The 20,061-nt window shown below is 36.9% G+C and overlaps 1 protein-coding gene across 4 annotated transcripts in view; it reads right to left on the minus strand.

Annotated features, from left to right (window-relative positions):
- The window catches only part of LOC145675782 (protein FAM135A), an 817,324-nt gene that overhangs the window by 374,024 nt on the left and 423,239 nt on the right, over positions 1-20,061 (minus strand). For all 4 annotated transcript variants that reach the window (XM_081746478.1, XM_081746479.1, XM_081746480.1 and 1 more), the window contains exon 5: positions 14,015-14,259. In XM_081746478.1, the coding sequence (XP_081602604.1) occupies positions 14,015-14,259 (245 nt within the window). The remainder of the gene's footprint in view (positions 1-14,014; positions 14,260-20,061) is intronic.

Genomic DNA, 20,061 nt, shown 5'->3' on the forward strand with positions numbered 1-20,061 from the left:
TATTTTCGCCCCATTCACATTTATTAATAGGAATTTAATTGTGAGTTTGGATCTCTTGCTAACTAACCGTAAACAACAACCATCTGACAGCTAGCCCTTTGATGATTAATGGACGAAGTGTTTTGAGTGCATAGGACACAGTAGAAAGTGTTCTACACATTCAGAATCTAATCATAAATCTTACGAGGCAGCTAAACTATTTCTCGAACACGTACATCTATGACGTATGTACGTCACAGGAACTACATATCGTTGGTAAAACGTCGTAGGCCTCATTTCCAACTTTTTTCCAGGAGAGCAAATAAACAACCTCTAACTTCCATTTACATCCTTGCAAGACACAAGTATAAAAAGTGGTTTATTTACCTTAATAATACACACAAGCTTACAATATTTTTCCACCTATGGCCTGACCTATAATGAGCTGAATAAGATAAAAATCCACATTTTCATTTTTTTGAGGGTTACGACCTTTTAACTTAACCTTAGCAAGAAACTTTTTAAACGGATTCAGCGTTCCGGGAATATGTTGTATTTCCATCCTTATCACTCTACTAATACCAAGAGGAGGGAGAGAAATGTACTATTTCCGGTTTCATTATTAGATCTCCATATAGTAAAAGCCGTAAGTGTCCCAAGGATATCTTCTACCACCATCCTTATCGCTGTTTAAACCGGAAGTGGTAGAAATCTGCCATTTCTGGTTTCAATGTTAGTTTTCCATACAACGAAAATATTAAGAGATAGCGAAAAACTGTTTTCTAATTTGAAATCAGCGTCCCAAGAATAAAATAATACTCATATCTATTTTCTTATTACACTCTACTAAAACCGGAAGAGGTAGAAATTTGCCATTTCCAATTTCACTTTTGGATCTCCACACAACAGAAACCGTGAGAAATGGCGAGCAATAGTTTTCTGATATGGATTGAGTTTCTCAAAAAATATCTTCCATTAGTCTCCTGATTACTTTGATTAAACCGGAAGATGTTAAAATCTGCCGTTTCCGGTTTCAATATTGCATCTCCATACAAAAGAAACCGTGAAAATGGCGAGAAAGGTTTTCTTGATATGGATTGAGTTTTCCAAGTAGCCCTGTATCTTCTATTAACGTCTTTTTCACTTTTATTAAACCGGAAGAGATAGGAATATACCATTTCCGGTTTCACTATGGGATCTCTATACAACAGAAATCGTAAAAAAGGGCGAGAAATGATTTTCTAATCAGGCCCGTATGCAAGAAGGGTCTAAGGGGGCCGGTCCCCCTAAAGTTTTACTGGCTCCCTTAAAATTTCCACGGTAGGCTTGCAAAGGAACTATAATATAGTGATGAACTATAATATGGTTGGATCGGGCCCCTCTAACTTCTACCGCCCCCCCCCCTACATTTTTGGGCTGGCTACCGGCCTGTTTCTAATATGGATTGGGCACTCCAAAATTATTTTTCACTACTATTCTTATTGCTTTGATTAAACCGGAAGAGGTAGAAATCAGTCTTTTCCGGTTTCAATATTCGTCTCTAATTTAGAAATTAAAGGAACGAGTAAATCTATAACTCAATATCAAACATATTACAGAGCTCCGAAGATCTATAATGAACTCCCATTCCGAATCAAAGAGGAAAGTAATTTCAAAGTATATAACCCCTTGGGGATCCCATGGTACAATTTATACCATACGGGTGTTTCATGGTACATTGCGTTATAACTCTCCTATTTGAGCTTTTTCGTCCGGTTTTTTTTTTTTTTATTTTTCAAATCCAGAGGCATTGTAGGAGACATTACGTATGGTTTCACACCTTCCTGCGTCGAGACATAGGAGGTGATGACGTCATAAGTCTAAAATTTACATTTTCGTGTAATACCTTTTGGGGGGGTTTATGTAAAGTATTTTTGGCGAGCTTATTTTTGCACGTAGAATATTGAAATTTTGCACAAACATGCAGTCTACCGAGTAGTATTTACCAGATTTTTTTTTCAGATTTCTGCGTTAAAACAGGGGGGGATCCAGAGGGTCAAAAAGTTGAAAAAAGGGATATTTTTACCAAAAAATCCCGTTTTTCCTCATTTTCCCGCCTTAGATACACGATGGAGACAAGTGAATGGTACCGTCTGAAAGACAGTTCTATTCTGAAGAGAATGATGTCCGACACATGGCCCTAGGGTAATTAGGGAAGTGTCAGGGAATTTTTATCAAAATATACGTCTGTATAGGGGAATTTTGGACATTTTCGGTATTATTTTTTTGCTGGGTTATTTTTGCACCTAGAAGATTGAAATTGTGCACAAACATTCAGTCCACCGAGTAGTATTTTCCAGATTTTTTGATCAGACTTCTGTGTTAAAACAGGGGGGTACAAAGGGGCTAAACGTTAAAAAGGGAAATTTTTACCAAAAATTCCTTTGACGGGATTTTCCCACCTTAGATACATGATGGGGGCAAGTGAGTGGTACCGCCTGAAAGGCAGTTCTCTTCTGAAGAGAATGATGGGCGAAACAAGACCCTAGGGTAATTAGGGATGTCTCAGGGAATGTTTAAAAATTTCCCTCTGTATACGGGAATATGGGACATTGTCGGTATTTTTTTTTTTTTTGACGGGCTTACTTTCGCACCTGGAAAATTGGAATTGTGCATAAACATTCAGCCCACCGAGTAGTATTTACCAGATTTTTTTCCAGATCTCTGCGTTAAAACAGGGGGTCTAGGGGGGCTAAAAATTGAAAAAAGGATATTTAGACCCAAAAATCCCGTTTTTCCTCATTTTCCCGCCTTAGATACATGATGGAGAAACGTGAGTCATACCGTCTGAAAGGCAGTTCTATTCTGAAGATAATGATGGGCGAAACATGACCCTAGGGTAATTTCGGATGTCTCAGGAAATTTTTTACCTGAGATCATGGTGTTTTACGGTAATTTGGGGCATGGTGGGAATTCCTGATAAAATTTCTCCCGCCCTTGATGTTCAAGATAGAAACTTGAAATTTGGCACACACATTCAATATACCAAGTACTATTTATCAGATTTTTTTTAGATGGCTACGTTCACACAGGGCCGCTCCAGAGGGGCCCAAATTGCGAGAAAAAAAATTTCCCTCCGAAATTTTCCCTTTGACATCATTTTCTCCGCTCCTGGTATATGGTATGAGCATGCAAGTGGTATCATTTGAAAGCCAGCTCCATTCTGAAGAGAATGAGGTATGAACCATGATCCTAGGATAAATAGTGACGATGCAGTAGCTGCTTGACTGAAAGTCTAAAAAAATAGCCCAAAAACCCCGGATCCGGAAATGGTAGAGGAAAGTAATTTCAAAGTATATAAAAGATTAATTTTACAATGGATAAAAGAATCATTTTTTTTTTGGAAAACTATTGATAACTAAAACTAAGAATTACAAACCTTATATGGTACAGTAAGAAAACAAATACGTAAATAAAATACGAGGATCAGACTCCCACACAAGCATTTGCTTATGTGATCCATTTTCTATCTTTTCTTTATTCTTTGCATAAGAAATACAAAAAACTTCGCAATTTAGGAATAAGTGCATTGAATTAACCTGCCCGACACCGGAAGATAGACATGACTTCCGGAAGTCCGAAGTCCTGTCATTTCTGAATACCGGGTACGTTAAACTCTATTAATATAGGGAATCTAGGAAGTCCGATTTCCTTTGGAGAAGTAATAGCACTTATAGTCTGGAGGATCCGTAACAAAATCTCAAAGAATCGTGCAATTTATGATACAAGCGTCAAATTTTACACACGGTTTATAGACATCATAAGAAACAATTCTAGGGGTGGAGCCAAAAAATATCACGTGATTTCGTCGAGATAGCCGCCATATTAAAAATGGCCGCTCAGTACATATAAAATAACATTTAATTGTATTGTTTAACATGTTAATGCATTTTAATTTTTAAATTATAATCTATTTTTCACTTTTATGCTTTTGGTAAAGGTCATTTGACACTTGGCCTGGTAAAATGTTCAATTTAAATGTTTAATTTTGATTGATTGATTGATTTTTATTAGTTGTTTTACAGTTATTTTGCCTGCTATTTCTTTCGTCTTTCAGTGTAACTCAAATTTTGTTTTCGATTTATTTCCGAACTGAACTGCAGTTAAAATGAAACGAAATTTCAAACTAATAGACAATACTGAGGTTTCCAAACCACGTGATGAAATCACAAACAGGTACCTTTGTCTTTTTTCCCAAGAAGTAACAAAGGAGAGGCTGACCTGCCCTGGTGATTTTGCTGGTAAATCATGAAATGAAGCTGCTGGCTATTCAACTATAACGGAAAATTTAGTAAAATTTTAAGAAATAGAGTCACTACCTTCTGGGTTTAAAATAAGAAGGCTGGATAGACAAGGTATTAAGCAAACATTTATGGATAAAAAAGGCAAAATATCATAAAAGCTGCTCTTTGAAATTCAATAAAACTAAATTGAACAGGGCAATTGAAAGAAAAAAAGAAGAAGAAAAGTGGAAGTCAAGATAAGTCAGACATATCTGCATCAAGTGAGTAAAATACCACATCAAAGGACTCACTTTCAGTCAGTCAAGGTGGGTGTACATTGTGCTTCTTTTGTGACGAAACAGTGGATGAAAAATCACAGTTATTTCGAAAATCACGAACACTTAAAATTGATAAACGTGTGAGATCATGTGCTTTTACTCTTCAAGACCACAAATTAATTGCAAAGCTAAGTGCTGGTGATATGTTTGCTCAAGATGCAGTGTATCATGCAAGATGTCTTGTAGCCCTATATAATCGGGAAGGAGATTTAAAATTAAGATCAGAAGAAGAATACGCTCATACATATGAAAAAAAGCATTAGCAGAACTTTTAATGTACATTGAAAATATTCTTGATGACTACGAAATTTTGCCTGTGCTGCAGTTGAGCCATCTCAAGAAACTCTATTGTCAGAGAATGTAGCAACTGGGTGGTGAGCCAAGTACAGTGCATTCAACGCGGCTAAAAGAGAAAATACTTAGTCATTTTCCAGAACTTGAATCCCATGGCTCTGGTCAATAAGTTTTGCTTGTGAGAAAAAGTGATATAGGAAAAAGCCTCAAGAAAGCCTGTTCTCATGATTCTGAGTTAGATGCCATTCTTTTATCTCATACTGCAAACATAGTAAGACGAGATATTTTTAAACATCTCCAGTTTCAATTTAAAGAGTCATTTGAGGATAAGTGCCAACAAAACAGTGTACCAACGACATTGTTAACTCTTATTGGAATGATATTATATGGTCCTAACATTGAAAACAAAGCGGATTATATGTCCCAAGTTTGTCTCTCTCTTTCACAGCTTTTGTCCTTTGTTTTGAAAAACGTAGAAAAGTTTCACAGCATTTAGTCCATTCTCTAAATAGCGAAATAGGTCTCAGGGCCAGAAATAACAAGGGTAGTGGAGGAATTCTTAAAAATTATTAGCCTGTCAAGTTCCTCAGATTCAACTATTCATCATGAACAAGTGTCATCAAATCAGATTCGATTTATCAAGGATATTAGAAACCTGGCTGAAACAATAAAAGAAATGGGAGATCCTTTTCTGGACAGTCAACAAGATTTAGTTACCTTGGATTCACGTGTGGTTGCTGACGAAAATGTTACAAAATCATATAGAAACATGGAAGCACTTGGAAGAGAACAGAGCACACAATTCTTCATTGATCGTCTATTAAACTGTGAAGTTAAGATAAATGAAACTCTGACAAAGAATAAATTTAAGCTTTTCAGTTCTCAAATTAGGTCGAAAAGTACAACCATCCACCAAATTGTAGCCGTTAAACAAGACCGCAATCTTTTCCTTAGAATGTACATAGGATGTCAAGTGCGAGATAGTGATCTTTATCAGTTTTTCAGTCATGAGCATCAATCATTTCCTCCGTCACTGGCAGAGTGCAATGGAAGCATTCGGTATGGAGGTAAATCAGACATAGTACCCTGCCTGGAAAAATTATTTCTTGCAGTGAAGAAGATAGTGACGAACCTCATCAAGCTGGACCTGATGTTGAAATGATTATTCTTGATAGTGCAGTCATTGTGCACTTTCTGACACCCGAAGCTACAGATTCGTTTGCTGACTATGCCGGAAAGTTCATAAACATGATTAGAAATCGATTTAAAGGACAAGCGAAACGTGTTGACGTAGTGTTTGATATCTATAAACCAGATAGCTTGAAGAGTTGTGTTCGTGAGAAGACAGGAACAGGCATTCGACGAAAAGTTGAAGCGGATAAAAAGATGCCTAAAAACTGGAAGGATTTTCTTAAAGTTGATGAAAACAAAACAGATTTTTTTCTTTTATTGGCAAAATTGGTAAGTTTAGCAGAATATCCAGGAAAAGTTGTTGTCACTCAAGGAAACAGTGCCGTTAGTTCACAGTGCCGTTAGGGTATCGAATTATACAATTTGTACGGTTGACTCGGATGTGGTTGTGTTGGCAGTCAACCATGCAGCTAAGTTGGAATGTGATTGTTTGTGGGTATTATATGGATCAGGAAAACATATGCCTTACATCAATGCTACAGCAATATCAAAGGTACTGGGAAGTGAGAAAAGCTATGCAATACTTGCTTTTCATGCTTTGACGGGAAGTGACACTACATCTAACTTTGAGAGTAAAGGTAAAATATTAGCTTGGACAGCCTGGAAAGCTTATGATGAGGTTACGTCGGCATTTCAAGCATTATCAAGCGCTCCAGATGTAGAAGCCGTGAAGATAGTGTTTCCAATTGTTGAAAAATTTTGTTGTATCGCTATATGACCGTTGCAGCATAGAAAATGACATAAATGTAGTAAGGCAAAAGATGTTTACACGAAACAATCGTGAGCTTGAGCGTATACCTCCAACTCAATATGCTTTGCTACAGCATTTACTTCGAACAGCTTATCAAGCAGGACAGATTTGTGGAACAGCACTTGAAAAAGAACCTGAACTTCCCTCTCCGAGTATTTACGGATGGACACAAACCGAGGAAGAAAGATGGATACCTCGTTGGATAATAACTTCACTAGTCAGTGAGTCTTCAAGAGAGATATTGAAATGTAATTGTTCCAAAGTGTGTTTTGGAAAGTGTAGGTGTTTCAAAGCTGACTTACCATGTACAGCTCTTTGTAGATGTGAACGCTGAATGTAGGTACACGAAGAAAGACTGTAAATTAAAATTTTACTCTCCTTCATGTTTTAACATGAAGTAAAACTCTCAATTTTCTTGCTATGTGATATGTTTTATTGTACAGTTTTGGCATTGCAGAAATCTTATATTCAAACTTCAATTTCCACAAGCTTGACGTGTAAAGTTAGAAAGATAAACTTAAAATACTTAATAGTACTATGAATTCCATTCTCTTAAATCAAGAGCAGACCGTCTGATAGTATTTCTAAGCATATATTTGCAATTAGTGACCTCAAGAACATATATTTTGATACCCATCACTCTATAGTTATGGTATTATGTTAAATCTGGTCACATTGGGCGCCATGTTGAAAAATAGCAAACTAAATAAACTAAATAACAAACTAAAATATACAAATGTGTAAATTGTTCATTATTTGGTCAATAGTTATTAAAATAATATTATCACTTGCACATAAAGAAAAAAGTATAAGCTATTTTCAAGAAAAAACACCTTTACGAGATTAATTTTTCAATATGGCCGCTATTATGAGAAGAGCGTCAATTTCGATTGGCTCCACCCCTAATATTATTGTTTACACATCAATTATTGTGTACTGTAAATTTCATACTTGTATCAAAAAGTGCACGATCATATGACCGATTCTCCAGACTATTACAAGTAGGAAATTTGACTTGTTAATTTCTGTAGCAGTTAATTTTTCCTTATTCGTTTATTTTATTCCATTAATATTTTGTATATTGTTATTTCATAATTTAGTATGTTTACGTATTTTTTTAATGTATATTCTTTAATATATTGGATACACCCAATACATTAAATTTTCTTCTTTCTTTAAATAAATAAATAAATAAATAAATAACAGGAGCAGAAATTATAACAGATAGTGAGTGAGAAACGTTTTTTTTTTTTTTTTTTTTTTTAATAGAAATTCAACGTTCATCGAACTTATTCTAATCTTCGGTCTTATAATCAAGTGTATAGTAGTTCGCAACGTGTCACTTCAAATCACGTAGTTTCAAGGATGTGTTGCAAAATTCAGAATTTGAAAATCATGAACTAGTTTTTAATAATCAGTTAAAAATCAATTTTGAGGCAGACTGTACCATTAAGTGCTTCCAGCGACAGCAACAATGCTCATTATTACATAGAATCAGGCCCGTATCCAGGGGGGTCTAGGGGGGGGGCGGGTCTCCCCTAAATTTTTAATGGCCCCTCCTAAAATTTTCACGGTAGACTTACAAGTGAGCTATTATATGGTGATGAATTATAATGTTGTTGGATCGGGTCTCTCCAAATTTCGACCGGGCCCCCCCTAAATTTTTGGGCTGGCTACGGGCCTGCATAGAATCACTATTTTTTAAAGAAACTTATTGTCTTACATTATTATAATTTACATTATTTAAAAAAAAAAACTCAAGTAAGTGTGTTGCGATGTTTAGGGTGCTCAGTAACGTATGTTATCATTTAAAAAAATATATTGGGAACCATTGATCTATTAAACATAAAATGGAAAAGTTCAACCATTTCCGTTTTCAATAACGGTTCTCCACAGATCAGAAATCCTTTATATCGAGAAACTATTTTAAATAGAGATTCAGCATCCCAATAAAATTTTCTACTCAGATCTTCGTCTTTCTTGCTCTATTAAAACTGGAAGAGGGGGGAAAATCTCACATTTCTGGTTTCACGATTGAATGGCTGTACAACAGAGATCACACGAGGTGGTTAGAAGTGGTTTCCTGGTATGGATTGAGTTCGCAAAAAATATATTCTATCACCATCATTATCACTTATTAAAACCAAAAGAAGTAGAAATCGTCCTTTCCGAGTTTCAATATTTCAAAAATGGTAATAGATAGAAACTGATTTTTAATATTGTAAGGATCCCTACATCACGACAGACGTATGTGTCAACTCAACACGTGCTATTGGTTATAAACAACCTAGCAGACAAGAAGCCGACACGAAAGACACCGAAGAACGCCTAAAGAATACGGACCTCATGGAAGGACCCGAAGAGGACAAATAAAAGGAGGACCACCGAGGGACCCAGCATCAATCGTCCAACTGATCAAATCACCTACACCGCCCTGAGGTCGCACTGGACTACGGGTCCTTTCTACAACCAAGCCTCGCGAAGCTGCCTTGAGCTAAGGGAGCTATCCTTCAAGACTCACCGGAACCGGCAGGTGCCTTGGAGACTGCCTTGAGAGAAGGGGCACCGTGCAAAACACCTATTGTCCTCTTATTTGGACATTATCAAGATAGACACTATTTTGCTTTTTGTAAATCAAAGACGTTTTGTATTTATCAAATTTTATAATAAATTGGTGTAGGGGATAAAATCTCGGACCATTATTGACTCTACCAAAGTCATTACAATATGGATAAAAAAGTGAACTATTTGTTTATTTATTTATTATCAATTGTTTCAATATACTCGAATATATAAGGACAAGGTTTTAATGTATTAACTTGGAAAATTATACAACAAAGTATCTAACCTATATTACTCAGTAATAAACTCCATGTATTGAATTCACTAAACTTCTTAAATATGAAACTAATGCTACTTTCTTCAGCAGTACAACATAATCAGTGTCTATGAACATATGTACTCATCCAAGTTTTGCAGTTCTTTTAATAGCTATAATGTATGCCACAGTTGTGATAGCACGAATTACCATCGCTCGCCCTTAAGTATAAAATAATTAAACTGTGTAAACTATAAATATACATGACCAAATTACAATGCATTTCTTATTTCAGGTATAAACAATGACGTTACTGCACAAATGATTGTATCATTGAAGAACGCATGCTTACAAGGTTTACGAGAGGCCCTGAACAGGGAAAACTTAAGAACAGGTGCATGGATTTCCAGATACGATTCGGACGAGAGCCCCCTCCAAAGAGAACATTTTTTGCATTAGTAACAGAAATGTTTTCTATCGGCAATGTTAAGGATAAACCACAAAATGGTACACCACCAAAGAAAGCAAAATACAAAGAAGTTGCGGAATCAGTGGAAAGATGACCAATGAAGTCAACTCGCAAACAGTCTGCGGAACTTGGTATTACCCAAACACATGAAACATGACTTAAAATTACACCCATATCGACCCGCAATTTGTTCAAGAATTATTTGACAATAATTTAAACCGAAGGAAGGAGGCGTGTAACGCACTTCTTCAGGTGTTTGACACTATTCCGAAACGTGGAAAAGTTCTTTTCCATGATGAATGTGCAATACGAGGGCCACTATTTATATTTTGAGCCTAACAATGAAAAAACAGTAAATTGTCATTGAAAATTGATTTATTGTTTTTCGAAATATTCTCTTTTTATGATCAATACACTTTTGCATTCGTTCGAACCATTTGTCAAAGCATTTTTTCCAATCTTCTTGAGACACCTCCATATTAATATGGTTTTTGAACGCATCAACGGCTTCTTCCGCTGACGAAAATCGTTGTCCACGCAATTTATTCCCGACATTCGGGAAAAAGAAGAAGTCACTGGATGCTAAATCAGGACTGTACGGCGGATGATCCATCAATTCGATTTTCTGAGTGTTCATATAGTCGGTTTGTTAGACGAGATGTGTGAGAGTTCGCATTGTATTGATGAAGAATGATCCGACGGCGCTTGTTTGATTTCCGTATTTGACCGAAGACCTCTGGCAAACAAATTATTGTGTAGCATTCAGAGTTGATCGTTCTACGTTCCTCTAAAGGCACAGTTGCAACATGACCAGTTCTCTCGAAACAACAACCCCCATTTGTTTCGAAATGCTTCGAGTGCGAACAACTTTTGTTGGATTTGGTTCATCTTGAAACACCCATATAGTCGACTGCTGTTTACGTTCCGGCTCGTATGCATATATCCATGATTCGTTACCTCTTACAATCTTATATACGTCTTTTGAAGCACCGCCATTGTGGTCATTTGTGTGCACCAATCGACGCGAGTTTCTTTTTGAATTTTTGTCAAAATGATGTGGGATCCAACGACAAGAAACCTTTCTCACAGCTAAATGATCATGTAATATTTTATATATGCTGGTGGAACTAATGCCTAGGGTTGCCTCAATCTCACAGTATGTCACATGATGATTTGCAGTATTAAGTTTTGCACAGCATCAATGTTTTCTTGAATAACAAACGATTTTGGATGACCTTCGCGAATTTCGCCAGTGAGCGAATGGCGGTCACACCTAAAATTGTTATACCAGCGTTTCACAGTGGCAAATGATAGGGTTTCATCGCCAAATGTGGAAGTAAGTTGATCGATCAGGGACATACACAGGTGGTGGGTCCTGGGGATTTGGACCCCCCGAAATTTCGACTTTTGTGTGAGTTAAGCCTAATTTTAGGAATTTTAATATAAAACACTTTCATATTAAGTTTTGGGCCCATCCCCAAATAAATTCTTGAGTACACTACTGTGATCGATGTACTCTTGTCTTGATAATTCACGTCGAAAAACGTAATAAATCATCGCACGAAAATTTTCACGAGTTGGGGGCGCGGTGGCTCAGTGATAGAGCATTCACCTCCGGTGCTTGGGGTCCCTGGTTCGATCCCAGTTCGCACCGTGTGGACTTTGTGGTGGATAAACACTGTGCTCATTGGTTTTCTTGGGGTTCTCCCGTTTCCTCCCACCTACTTCATTCCACCATTTCACTCATCTCTCATCATCACCGTCTCCTTTGGCCTAACCGGCATTACCTGGGACGTAAAACTTAAAGATTTCATTTAATTTCATTTTCACGAGTTAATTCTATTTTTTCTGTTGTCACGCAATCTTCAAGTCAACGTAAACAACACATATAAAGCTATTGACAAAATATTTGAAGTACGTTACGGTCAACAATGTCAAACGTTTCTATGCAAACAAAAAAAGGCACCTAACTACAATCAGTGTTGCCAAGGCTCAAAATGTAAATAGTGGTCCTCGTATACCGAAGCTTCCGAGCAAGAAATGCTATCTTCTGTCAAAGAAAACCCCTTACTTTTATGAGGAGATTGAGAATAACCTTTCCCCATCTCAGGATATGGGTTGGCATCTACAGTAAACATATTTACGGTCAATATTTTTTTCATGGTCTTGTTAATCAACATCGATATCTTGATATGCTAAGAAACTGGTTCATTTCCCTTTTGGAAACCCGAGAGATCAAGGGGACATGTTAGTTTCAGTCAGATGGAGCGCCTCCTCATTTTCCATTTCGAATCGAGAGTATTTCAATGAAGTGTTTCCAGGAATCAGGATTGGCCGCGGATCGTCTTCATTGTCCGCTCCACTTGACTGGTCACATCAGAGTCCTGACTTAACGATCTATGACAACTCGCTCTGGGAGTTCATCAAGAATATTGTTGCAGCACAACGTTACGTTACGATATATGGGGGAAGCTGTAAGACTTGCTTAGGGACGAGTTACTCCAGCAGTGTTGAGAAGCAGGCCCGTAGCCAGCCCAAAAAATTAGGGGGGCCCGGTAGAAGTTAGGGGGGGGGCGACTGAATCATATTATACTTCATCACCATATTATAGCTCATTTGCAAGCCTACCGTGAAATTTTATGGGGGCCAGCCAAAGTTTAGGGGGGGCCGGCCCCCCTTGCCCCCCCCGTGGATACGGGCCTGTTGAGAAGAACGTCCCACAGAGCCTCGGACGTATTATTTTGTGTTCGAAGCACGATGAAGCTCATACTGATGTGTTAGACATTTAGACATTAAAGCAACAGGTGTCCATTACACACAAAACTCAATCAATAGTGTGTACATCTATAGTTATAATTAAAGTTTGCATACTTTAAATATTTAGTACTTCAAAGAAGAGGTTAACAGCGGGTGCTCACCTTGTCGATCAAGTAAAATAAAATTATTATTTTCAGTATACAAAAAAAAAAGCTGCCCCCCCAAAGCGTCTCTGCTACTCCGTTTGCCGCCCCTCCCTCAAAAAATTAAAGCTAAGTTGTCAATGGTAATTGGTTTAGTGACTGTCGTATCTATCTCTGGTGCACGAGGTCGAGGGTTAAATGTCCTGTGTGTATGCATCAAATGCACTACAGTGGTTCAAATACCACTTTCAAGTGTAGATCTCTCCCTATATAGACCAGCTGTTAGCAAATGAAGTAATCAATCCCGTTGTTCCGATTACTCTAAAGCAGTTGTTCCCACGTAACACGAGCGGTCCCGGATTCGATTCCCAGTGGGGACACTCGGTCCAAAAAATTGGGACAGCCTTTGCAGACCAGCCATCTTGAGTGAGGTATTTTCTACATTTTCTTCATTTACATCAGGCAAATGTCGCGACGGTATGTAACATACAGGTCTCAGAGCGCTACCTTTCTTCCTCCCCTTCCTCGAATAATGTCCTCGCAGAGAGATCATCCCTCATATATGACGGACTTAATTCCATAGATGCTGGTAACGCCTAGAAATATATATAAATAGGCTAAATAAATAAAAGATAAGAAAGAGCAAGGGGGAAAACGCTAATTACTGACGGAGGGCATAAAAAGGCATTCTGTGCCATGATGCTAATAAAAATAAATCAGGAAATTATGCTAAAAATCTTTTAAATAAATATGGTGATGGATATTTTAGGCTTGCAAGAAGAGAAAACAGTACAATCTGGCAATCCTAATTGGTAGTAAAATTCGATTAAAATGAGAATAATTTCATTTTTACGTAGTCCAAGAATACATTCCCAATATTATTCTATAGCTTATTTTAATACTCGTAAAATAAGAATTAGTCAGGTGACTTCATTAACTCTACAGCACTTTTATACTATAATCAACTGTCACATTTCTGTCAGTTGCTAACAATAAATAAAATCGAACTTACTTGATGTAAGGTTGGTGTAGCGCCACTAGGCTGGCGTGGAGAGTTATCGTGACGGCCGCTAGATGGAAGTAGTCGAAGAGGACGGGTAAATGATAGTGCAGCCCTCTTGTGGGAGAAAAGTGAAGCTGTAGCATTCTCGACGAGACGCATATTATGGAGCTATGTTGATCGGGGCCAAACGTTTGATCGGTGAACCAGAGTTCGACTACCAGCTGGAAATCTGCTCGCTCCAGCGTTTCTTCTATCTGTTAAAAAGAAAAGGAAAAGAGTAAAGATCGTGTTAGAATATTTTACCTCAGCATATTTATAAAAATAGGCAATAGGATTTGAAAATTAATTCATATATGTTTAATTTCATATTTATTACTATTATTATTATCCAATTATCAGCTGCAGTTCACTTAGCTCGAACTGATAAGCTTCTACACAGTTCTTTTTTTTATCTTCAGTTCTTCTCTTCATCCTGACGTAGAAGTTACTACATTATTACTATTTATCAATTATAGTAACTTCCTCTCACTGTTTTATCTTCCACCACACTTTCCATCACATCCCTTGGAAGCTACAGTAACCTTTTCCTACTGTCTTAGACAGCATCCCTTCTTTATTTCTTTTCGATTTGACAGTATGATTAGTGCAGAAATTTCTTCACAATAAATAAATAAATAAATTCAACAGTATTATTAGTGTTTAACTAAAAGAAACATATACAAAGATGAAACGTATAACAATTAACAGATACCGTAAGACGGGGTTACTTTGCACAAAATATGAAAACAGTTGCACAATCCTCTGTCGGTAAAACAATGAACTGTAAAGAGAAACTTTGAACTGGGGCCGCGGTGGCTCAGTGGTAGATCGTTCACCTCTGGTGCTTGGGGTCCTGGGTTCGATCCCAGCCACCGCCAAGTGAACTTTGTGGTGGACAAACACCGTGTGCGTGGGTTTTCTCGGGGTTCTCCCGTTTCCTCCCACTTTCTTCATTCCACCATTTCATTCATTAGTCATCATCACCGTCTCCTTTAGTCTAACCGGCATAACCGTGGGACGTAAAACAAAGATTTCATTTCATTTCAAAGTTTGAACTGCCACCGTAAGACAGAACATCTAACTGTATTTTTGGCTATAATATTGACGGTTAACTTCGGTTCTAATTACCGGGAGGATTTGTTGTTTTAGAGGTATGGAAAGCAGTCATTGTAAAGGCAGACAAAATTTGAAATATATCACCTACAAGCAGTGGTGTATTTAGGGGAAGCTTCCGGGCTTAAGCTCCCCCCGAAATCTTACTTACTATAGTAAAGTATATGAAATATCTTGCAGAATTTTCACATTTTCAGGCAAAGTCCTCCCGAAAGTTAGCAAAGCCCCCCCGAAACAAAATCGTAAATACGCCACTGCCTACCAGAATTGCCGTCAAAGTTAAGTCAGTTTCGTAGAATACCTCTATGTATAATGGGATTTTGAATCAATAGTTTAAATTGAAGTGTGAAACGTTTTAAAGTCATAAAAGAAATAAAACTGGGAGAAGGCAGTTTCAGCCTGTAATTGGGTTTACTTTGCACCGGTCCAAAGTAACCCCTTAGAAAGGAAATTACTCTTTCTGGTATCTCCCGCCTTCTAATTTTAGGTAAATTTCCTATTTAGGTAGATGCCGGAATGAATTTCTTGTTGGAAAATAAATTACGAACAGTGGCGGGTCCAGAAAATTAGTTTGACAGGGGCTTCATTCAGAAAAGCTTAGTGTTTTTAGAAATCACTAGACTTTTGGGGGGGGGGGTCTTGATGTTTATAGGCATAGGAATGACTAACATTAGATTTTTTGAAGAAAAAAACTAATCATGTAATTTGGGAGGGCTCCAGCCTGAACGTCCCAAACCCCGTAAAAATATTCTACTGATTACGCTCGGGATGACATTCTCGGACATAGAGAGCAACCAAGGCAAATCAGTTCACGGGTATTTTTTTCTGTTCCTGAGTTGACATTTTTGTGGGGCATATGCTAAACTATCAGAATGTGGTTCCTGTGCCTGTACCAGAAAATACATAAATTTATTCACAAATATCGATAATTCATACTAAGAACTAGTACCAGTACCCTCCTTCGTTGTAAAAATTCGCTATCTAAAATGAGAAGCTAGCAGTGAAAATAGTAACACTTTCCGAAACTTTCTGCCTTCATGTTTCCGTTTACGGCTTAAAAGAAGGCAGAGATTTGCAAAAGCGATTTTCTAAAAATGACGGAAAAGGATTCACCAAACTAAACAGTATAACATTTGTCAAGTAGGGAAGAAAACAGAAGCCAGGAGCAGAGAAGAACATTTTTTCCTGCATAACACTTGCGACCCTCTTTAAAATACTTCCCTCCATTCTATGCAGTGCAATCACGAAGAGTTTCAGTGTGATTGGTTATTTTGGTAGTTATTGGTGTACCCCCCCCCCTCAGACAATCTTGGATCTGGCCCTGTGTATAAATACTCAAGGGAAAACATTGCATGGAAAGATTATGTTCGAATGTTTTAGTTATATATATAGTAAGGTGGGCAGAATTTTTTTTCTTTGTTTGAAACGCTATTCTGCGGAAAACTTGCCTCTGTGGTAGATGAATGAAATACAAAAGAAATATATATATATTTTGTTTACGTCTGGAGGTAGCACAACGACCGTAACTTTGAGAAAATATACGATTTTTATAACTTTTTCAATACATTGAGAAAATTCAAATAATTTCTATAACAAGTAACTATAAGCATATTTCAATAGAAAAAATCATAGAAAAGATAAATAAATGGAAAAGGAATACAATTTACAATACAATAGTAGCGTATTACACTTATAAAACACTTTTAAAAAAAAGACACAAATTTCCATTGAAACAAACATTTTAGTTTGTGATGAAATACAATCTTTTACTTGTCTTTAGGTTATTTTGGTAGTTTGAAAAATGATTTGCTTCAAAAACTTGGCATTGAAGATCTTGACAAAAGTGTAGTTCTTATAAAACAATCCCTGGAATTGAGACAGACGACTTTTTGCGACGCCTCAGTTACCAGCTTCAGGCATTGTTCTAATGCTTGGGTGTGACATGGGAATTTGTCAAAGTTCCACTCAGCCGCTGTTTAACCTGATTGGACCCTAGACCAAATCTCGTGATCGGTAAATCTCCGCAGCAAAGGCTGAGGTGAAACTGTAACAGTGTTTTAGTGGATCATTTTGGGTGTAGTCTGTAGCTGGGAAATTGATCTCAGCTCAGGTCGGAAACTCCTTATTGACTTCCTCTTAGAAGTTAAGTTTCTAGCCTTTATATTTTTTTCTGAATCCTAACTCTCTTATATGATCCCTTGCATCTACCATCGTACTTAAAAGCAAGTTTTCCGAATGAGCAAAATATGCGTTTCTCTCAATTACTGGGCCAATGACATTTAGCAAGTTTTCTGGCAGAAAATCTTGACGATTCTATAACTTCAAATACATGTTTTGGTCCATCTGTGAAGTACTTACTTTTTATACATGAAACCATACTGGCATATAAGACTTTGGGATAAAATAAATTAAGTTCTTGTGTTCATCTGTTGGGTTTACAATTCTTAAATACAATCGGAGAACTCTGTTCGTCGTTGTTAACCACCTTGAATGGGAAAGTGGGCCAGGTTCACGAACAGCTAACTCTTAAGAAGAGCTTCCTGATTTTACAGCGGAACTTATATCCAGCAGGTACTGTTGATCTTTACTTAAATTTTTTCGGTGAATTTCTGGAATATCTCAACGCTGTCAAAATTTAGCATTGGTAGTTTCTAACATTTACTGAGCAGTGTGCTAATCGGCCTAGTTGTTTCAACATCTAAATGTAAAAACAAATGCCGGAATGGCAATTCATTAAAGTGTAAGAGGCACTCACTTCACTGTAGTGGCCTTTTTCGATTTGGCAAATAAGACCCGTTTTCCACCCTGTATTGACAAATGTTCCATCACATTCAATTACGTCGAGTTCATGAAATGAAAATCCAGCTTCAGTCAAAGAAGAAAGAATGCTATTGGCAATGCTTTTAGCAGAACCAGAAGAGGGTGAAACATGACCAACGAACACAGAATTAGGTTCTTGTAAAATTGAGTAATGTTCCTCTTTTATAATTCTTCGAAACTACTTTGAGTTTACTTTCTTAAATCACGAGAGTGTCATCCTTTCTTCCATCAAAATATAGACCTTGAAGTGGGTTATGCTTGTCCTTATTTTGCATTTGGAGTTCTGAGAGGTTAACACTTTTTTCTCTTCTAAGTTAATTTTTGTCAATAACATGGATGTGGTCATCATCAGTATGACACCAAAATCTTGCAACACACTTGAAACGATAGCTGCCGTTGCTTTATCTGATACTAGAAAACAATCACTAGTCAGAGCATTATTTTTCAATTTAATGTGCATCTGCAATGGTAACTTACTCTCAGGCTTAAATTCTTTGAAATCTTCATCGTTGCTATCTTCTATCTCTGCAGACGAATCACTGCCTACCTCATTTGACAGGAGAGTTTCTGTATCTGTATATTTTGAACAAGATGGCTGTGATAATAAATTAACATTGGACTGAGTTCTTTCATGTTCAACCAACTTCCTTTCATGTCTTTGGATAATCTTTTTTGTTTCCTTTACGTCCATAATTCCAATTTTACCTATGCCAAACTTTGGGAGTACAGGAATTTCAGTTCAATGATGGGTATCTTTTTTGATTTTTCACAGTTACAGATAATAGACACATGACACACACAGATCTCACTATCAGTGGCCTTTTGGCAATTGCAGTCTAATGTTATTTTGCACTTACATGCAGAGACATCAAACAGTAACAAAGATTTTCTTTTGAAATCTTCAACTTTATTTTTGATTTTTTTTCCTTTTCCTTATTCTACATAAAGGACTTCGAAAGATTACGATTACCGACATTGTATGCATTTATTAACTGAATAATTCTGTAAGGCGTTACTGTGTATTGAAGCTTTATCAAACACAGATTTAACTTGTCGTGACACAATATTCGAAACTTGAAAAAAAAAATAACTGACCTGTTGTTTGTTTCACTGCTAAGTTGTAATGTTCATATATATATATATATATATATATATATATATATATATATATATATATATATATATATATATATATATATATATATATATATATAGATAGTCTTCATAAGATAGAAGCTTATTCAATGATAACTCTTTTGGGTTGACAAATAACGGGCAATTAAACTGGCTGCGAGCAGGGATTTATTTGTAGCCAGGGAAGCCTGGGAATTTCCCCCTTCTAAATTTTGACTTCCCTGTCTCTAGGTTTAATTCAGCCTTCCCAGCCTGGGAAGACATGTTCTCCGTTTCTTAAGCTATAAACGCTTTTGAAGTACAATGATTCAACTTCATGTTTTAGTAGCGATTCTTTATTTTTTTCTGTATGTTTATTGTCGCGAGCTATGTTGGTCTTGTTTTGCTTTCAGTTTCTTCTGCAGAGTGTAAAAGAGGCTTTTCCAACTTAAACTTACAGCATACTGACGCTAGAAACCATTTATCTGTAAAAACCCTCAAATCTCTTCTTTCCATAAACGTTAATGGACCAGACATTACTTCTTTCAATGCAGAAAAGTATGCCTTCAGCTGGATAAAAAATGGACATCATATTGCTACCGACAAACCAACTGAAAAAGACGGTATCCGATGTAAACCAACCTCCTATTGCTTCACTATTCTAAAGTGAGGTACGCTGTGAAAATATTGTTAAGTTCTAAAGACAGTGTTAGATAACACGCCGTAAGTCATGCTTCAGCTTGACTCAAGGTGAAATCGGCAGTCAATCCTTTCTCGTTATTTTTTGTAAAAACTCTAAATATTGTAGGCTACAATGGCTGTTTCAATTTCGAGAGTAAAAGTGAAAGAAAGGTATGTTTTTTTTTTCCTAGGTAGCATCATATTGGTAATTGTTTAATACATGCTCATGATTCTTCGGAGACCAGATTACCGTCTTCGTTTTGGATTCGTTTTAATACCAGTATGTTTTG

Source organism: Thermobia domestica, chromosome 18 (genome assembly GCF_964235325.1).
Source record: "Thermobia domestica chromosome 18, izTheDome1.hap1.1, whole genome shotgun sequence".
Taxonomy (NCBI): domain Eukaryota; kingdom Metazoa; phylum Arthropoda; class Insecta; order Zygentoma; family Lepismatidae; genus Thermobia; species Thermobia domestica.